The sequence below is a fragment of the Aplysia californica genome, unplaced genomic scaffold (genome assembly GCF_000002075.1).
Source record: "Aplysia californica isolate F4 #8 unplaced genomic scaffold, AplCal3.0 scaffold00203, whole genome shotgun sequence".
Lineage (NCBI taxonomy): Eukaryota > Metazoa > Mollusca > Gastropoda > Aplysiida > Aplysiidae > Aplysia > Aplysia californica.
In genome coordinates this window covers 1,089,721-1,096,006 of record NW_004797473.1, presented here as the reverse complement: position 1 = coordinate 1,096,006, position 6,286 = coordinate 1,089,721, and the positions used below count along the sequence as shown (strand labels likewise).

The following is a 6,286-nucleotide window of genomic DNA, read 5'->3' as shown; positions in this document are numbered from 1 at the left end:
CTTCTGTCCCGAGTGGCTGACGGGCAGCCCCAGCCTAGACACCAGTAACTTCATGTTCCTGTGGGTGTACCTGGTCTTCTTCAACGGCCTCTGGGTGGTCATACCGCTCCTCCTCATGTACCAGTCCTGGCTCGCCATCAAGGCGGCCATGTTGCACCAGCAGCGAACAGCCATCGCGTCGGCAGAGTTAGGCTCGGGCAGAAGTCGGGACCGAAACAACGGAAGGAAAAGGAAGGATCAGTGAGGGGTGGCGCAGTGCAGACGGTGTGGTCAAAGAAGCGTGGAGGAAGAGATGGGAATTGGAACTGTGGGTGAAAAAAGGGAAGGAAGGAAAGTCAATGAATGTTTCTGTGAGCTTTTGTTTTAGTACCGGTAAATGTTTTACAGCACTTGCAACACAGGATTAGATTATGCCGAAGATAAGAGGTGATTGCAGGAAAGTAACAAACACAAAAAAGAAGGAGGGGAGATAAAGACAATAGATTTTTGATAGGAAAGAAGAAGCAAACTGCACCAGAGCACCCGCCAACCACCCACTCTGTGAGCTATAAAAGTCAAAAGAATTAATGAGTAAAAATATATACAGTAGAGTCAGCTTAAACCAAAATATGTGGGACAGCTGAATTTTCTTTGGCTTAGCTGGGTTTTCGGTTTAGACAGGTTACTCGAATAGAAGAAAAAAAAATCAGGTGATTTTTTAAATTTTTTTTCGGCTTACTGCTGTTTTTGAATTCACCATGTTTGGTTTAAGTATTAAGCGGAATCTACCATTTATATGTTGTTGTTTTATTTCAAGTTGATCAGCAAAGTTATTTCCTATAGGCCTATATTTCAAAACATTTGGTTAGAATTATACATTTCAAATTGAAGCTGTAAAAAGATGAGGTATCATTCAGTTTGTGGGAAAAAAAAGAGAAAATGGAAGCTCCGAATAATCAGATTTTATGACTCAATAAATGGAGTAAAATTTTTTAAAGATTTTTGGGGGTTTTGTATGAGCATTGAGTGTCTGGATTATAAGAATAAGATTAAAGCTATAAAAATCACAAATATATATGTTTGTTTGTTTGTTAGCATGTGTTTGTTTGTGAGTGCATTTACAGTACGGGCACTGGCTTCTGTAGTGTAGTGATTAGGCTCCTTGCCTTTGCATACAGAAGACAAAAGTTCGATTCTCCAAGTGAGGACATTTTTGGGGGGTTTTGTTGAGCATCTGCGTCTGTCTACTAGGATATGGTATCCCTGTGAGCCTGGAATGGCCCTGACAGGCGAGCTTGAAGTACCAAAGTACCGGTAACCCACCTCCCAGATGATGTAAATGAATACGGAAAATTTTTACAAAATTTTAGAAAGAAATTCTACAGAAGGACAAGAGAAAACGAAAGTGGAAAGCTCTTTCAATTGAAGATCTTACTTGTATTTCTGGGCGCTAGAGAAGAACCAATCTTGAGTTTCTCAACTACTTTAATCGACTTTGAGCAATGCCACTTTTTGACACTTATGACAAAAGAATGTGAACCGGTTTTTGTTTCTTTGTTGCATTCTAAAGGCTATGCCTTTAGTCACTCATACTTTTCATGATTCTTAGGGATTGGGGGGGGGGGGACAGTTGAAGTTGACGATAGCCTTAGCATTCTGTCTCGTTACTTCACTGTGTTGACTATAGCTTTAAGGGACAAAACATACTTTTTGAAGGGTCTTGATTTATAATGGCACTTATTAAGTTATTATATGAGCCTTTCTTTTCTACAAAGTTATAGCTTTTCTGATTTGGCTGTGTAAATCGTTATCTGTACTGCTATTTTACAGCACTTTTGCTCAATTTTTGAGTGAAGGACATGGGTACCTTTAATTGTTCTTCTTTTAAAATGAGATGAAAAAGATTTGATGTTTGAACATTGTTTTTGTTTTTTGAATTGAGAGAAATTTATGCAATCTTGTACTTGCAGTAGGGTTTATTTTCACTAATTGGATTGAAAATTGATTTTGATATTTTATTGATGTGCTTGTTGATATCGCCTCTGTTCCAAACAGTATTTTTTTTCTTTAATGTTTTGATGTGCCATAAATGCCATAAATACCCAAAAGTGTCGTAGATTTGTAAAAATACTGATGAAGACTTTTTGTGCAGAAACAACTTTTGCCAAATTAGTGTTTGAAAATACATACTTATGTAATGCAATAGATGATATGTATCATGTATCGATTTTAAAATCTTCTTACCATGTTTTTGTAACTGTTTAGTGATTGATGTGGCCTCTGACATTTACATTACACATATCCTAATTCATACTTCATCTTATGTGTTTTTAGAGCCAAAGTCAGCTTGTCATGTATCAAGTGATTTGTGTAGGACTCAAAGACTCCAGCTTACTCCATTTTGAAAAGTCACATATCACGAAGTGTTACAGTGGAACTCGGATTTAACGAGATGAGATAGATTCCCCAGTTTTTTTTTCTTCTTTAAAATCAATAAAAATAACCCGGATTCAACGAGCACTTAAATCAGCGAGCTCGGATTCAACGAGGTCGCTGTCAGGGTGAACTGCCCCTGCAGACGTAGCTTCGCCCAGAACGAACTTATCTATTCCCGGAAACTATCAATTGCAACTGCATTGTGAACCAGTATTCACTTAGCCAATTGCATGCGACCAATCAGCGGCCTTTTTCTTCATACCAACACATGCGTTGTTTGCTCGCGCACGTGTCTACTCGGAGTCGGATGGGCGGCCTGCACACGTGTAGTTGTGTGTGCGTGTCGAGGGGGGGGGGTGACACTAGCGGTCTGGGCGTTGAACGTTTCAGATACAAACGTGTCAAGGTCTTTTTTTCCCCTCGGCAACTGATCATTATTACAATGATAAACTAGTCTTGACGTAGATCTACGTAATGAATTGCGCGCTTGTCTATGCAATCAAAAGTTGCCGTTATGCTAGGATCTACACAGCAACACAACTTTGTGGTAAACAATCGAGATGGCACAGGAATGCATTAGAACGAATCGGTCTTTTTTTTTTTTTACACAGCTCGTAATATGCAGGCATTTCAGGCACTATTTGTGACTTCTCTTTTTACATTACTTGCTCAGTGCCTGTAATTATCTACACAAAACCTCATGTTTGCTATAACGAACACTCGGATTCAACTAGATTTTAGGTCAGGCCCGACGACTTCGTTGAATCCAAGTTCCACTGTACACTGAGCGGCCTATATATATAATATGAGGCATCGTGGTAAAATCAGGCCCCTGGCAAAATAATGAAATCGGAGAAACAGGTATTTTCCACCAGTTAGGCAAAAAAAATTGGGGGCTCAACCCTTTTTATGTCCATACAAAAACATATTAACATGTGAATTTTACTGAAAAAACATTGAATTACAGGCACAAAATATGTCATTTCTCAGTTTTCAATGACTCTTTAGCTATTGGAGTGACCAATCTTTAGCTGCCTTTTTCACCACTGAAACTAAACTAGACGACCTCACCTCTTTCAATTGCAAATGTCTTGCCTTTTATTCAAGGTAGATGGATATTTTTAAAAATTGAAAACAAATCAATTTTATCAAATGAATAAACTTTCACTTTCAGATACTGGTAATACCAGTAACTCCAACTGCCCAAAAATTGACAAGTGCCTGACTTCACCATATTGTGACTCATATATTATTATGATTATACCATTCACCGGAACAATGGAAGAATACCCTTTAGCTCCCCTTCCCCATAGAGACACTCCATTAGCTCAGTTTGTATCGCACTAGACTAGGAGGGGGAGGCCCTGGTTCAATTCCCCAACAGGGCCTTCTTGAACTCTATTTGTTTCATGGAGTTTCTCAAGGCCCTTTCTTTTAATTAATATGTTTTTTAAAATAACAGTAGGCCTAATTTACTCTTTAAAAAAACTATTTTTCTAATTCATTTCATCCAAAAAGACCAAATACTGCTAGTCTTTATAAAATCAAGAATTCTGTAAGGATTATGGATGTAGCGTGTAGAACAATGTCTTTAGATTAATCATTGCTTTATATTACAAAGGCAGCTGAGATTTTGTTTTGGGACATGCTGGTGTCTGTCCGGGTAGTCCACAAGTCCAGGTACAACTGTGAGGTGTTGAGAAGCAGCAAAGTCTGGTCATTGCTTTGGATGAGGATGCATATATACTACAATACATGTACTATGTACGTCATAATAATGCAGTCTACCGACGTATATTGTTATGAATAAATAATACATTACATGTACACATGTATATTTGTTTTTTGACAATTCAGTTTTAGCGCTGTGTTATGTGAGTTTTTGCATGGATTCTTCAAATTCTTGTAAGCAGAGTCTCATGTGCCTGTATTTGTCCATATTTTTGTACTGTACGTGCCGGCTTTAAGCACGCCGGCATAAAGCACGCTTCGGACTCAAGCACGCTAAACGGCTCTTACCGAATATTTGCTATATATAACTTACACGCCTTTAAGCACGGTAACTTCGGCTTCAGGCACGCTTCATTTACAAGACAGTGAATACTTTCATGATGACCCATCGAAGTTTGAACACAGTCTACACCGCAGCAGTGAGTGTGTTAAGAGAAACACAGAGAACGCAAGTGATGGAGATACACACTCACACGGGCGGAGAGAAAGAGAGATGTTCACAGCCACACGCGTGGACATAGGATCTAGCCTAGGGCAAAGCTACACACAGCCACAAAAAATACAAAGAGAGTCGTGGAGACGAGAAAGGGAGGCGTGCTGCGATTTTACCTTTGACCCTCGCTATCCGTTAATCCTGATTGTGTATCTCGCGCAAGGTGGGAGGAAGGGCGGTGGCATGAATGTGGCACAGCGACCAGTATTAACGCTCAGGCACAGTGTGTAGGCCTAGTGTGCTGTATCGTGACTGGCCGTCTCAATTAAGTTTTATTTCCCATTCGACCTCAAAACAAAAACAAACCAGCAAACAAAATCAACAATGGCAGGTAAAAAATGACAGTGCTCACTTTTGTGGGACCGCTATAGTCCTACTTACAAACAAAGGGAAATAGAACTCGAAATTTACTACATGAAAATCTCTGGATTATGTGTACTTCGCACTCAAGCACGCTTCAGCCTGAAGCTTTCTCCCTGTGACCGTGCTTAAAGCTGGCATGGACTGTACTGAGTCAGGAGGGTGAGCCTGTTTTGTTTTTTGGCAGAATTTGCTTATATATTTTATGGAACCTTTGCTTGAATTATATTTGGTCCCAAAGAACTTCAATATCTACTGTATCATTTGTGTACCGACATCTTTTCCTTAATAAAGACTTTATTTTGCTGAAAGAGGGCTTTGTTTAGTGTTGACTCATTATATTATGATTCATAACATCATTGTTGTCACAGGAGTGCATGACTTGGTGTAGCCAAATTATCATTCTGTCATGAATGCCATGACCAAACTCCAAACTGTACCCAAAATAGATGAGGAGTCCACGGGGAAAAACGGGCATGAGAGCCCCCCAATAGTTATTACTGTACATTCGGTCCAAACTGTAGTGGTGTAGTAGTAAACCCACATGTGCCGGTACATCAAGTTGTATTCATCTGAGCAGTCCATGGGGAAAACGGGCATAGTCACGAACTGGAAATTGTGAGGGTGTCAATTTTAAAAGCTTGTTGACTCGTAACTTCATTTATTTGACTGGTGGTTTATTGTTACATGTATGTTTGTTGAATGGGAAATCTATCAACAATAATGAACCAACAGCTGAACAGATAAACGGTTCTGAGTCAACAAACGTTCAAAATTGATACTGTACACTCAAGACTTTCACTTTCACTTGTGACCATGCCCACCTTGTCGCTGTATAGGGTATTCCCGATATCTGGGGAGACAGGTGGGTTGGTGCTACGCAGGTCGCCAAGTCAGGAAGGTACATACAATATATAATACAACAAGGGGGTGTCTTATGTTTTACAAGTGTGATAGATACTATAGGGATATACGGTATTCCTTATGGTCGGAAATATTGAATTTTGCTCAGGTGGCAACCCCTCTTCTTCTACAACTTTCAACCACCCAGGGATTTTTAATGAGTGCAACATGCACAGGGGATCTCCGAGCTTCTCGGTCATCCGTCAAGACTAGGTCGCGACCTCAGTGCTTTCTTGTTCTATCTCCATTTTTTTAAACATTGAAAATGTGACTTCTTCTTAAACTCACTCTTTGTTATGTACTGTTTTTACTGTTATTAAAAATGGAGATAGGACAAGAAAACACCGAGGTCGCGAGGTATGGGATCTTATCTTACCTAACGGT

The 6,286-nt window shown here is 39.6% G+C and overlaps 1 protein-coding gene across 1 annotated transcript in view; it reads left to right on the top strand.

Moving 5' to 3' along the window:
* The window catches only part of LOC101860976 (emopamil-binding protein-like), an 8,175-nt gene extending 7,129 nt beyond the window's left edge, over positions 1–1,046 (top strand). Inside the window, 1 exon segment of the mRNA XM_005099134.3 lies at positions 1–1,046. This exon segment is cut by the window's left edge and continues 2 nt beyond it. Within this exon segment, the coding sequence (XP_005099191.1) occupies positions 1–244 (244 nt within the window). The 3' untranslated portion in view covers positions 245–1,046.
* The last annotated feature ends 5,240 nt before the right edge of the window (positions 1,047–6,286 follow it).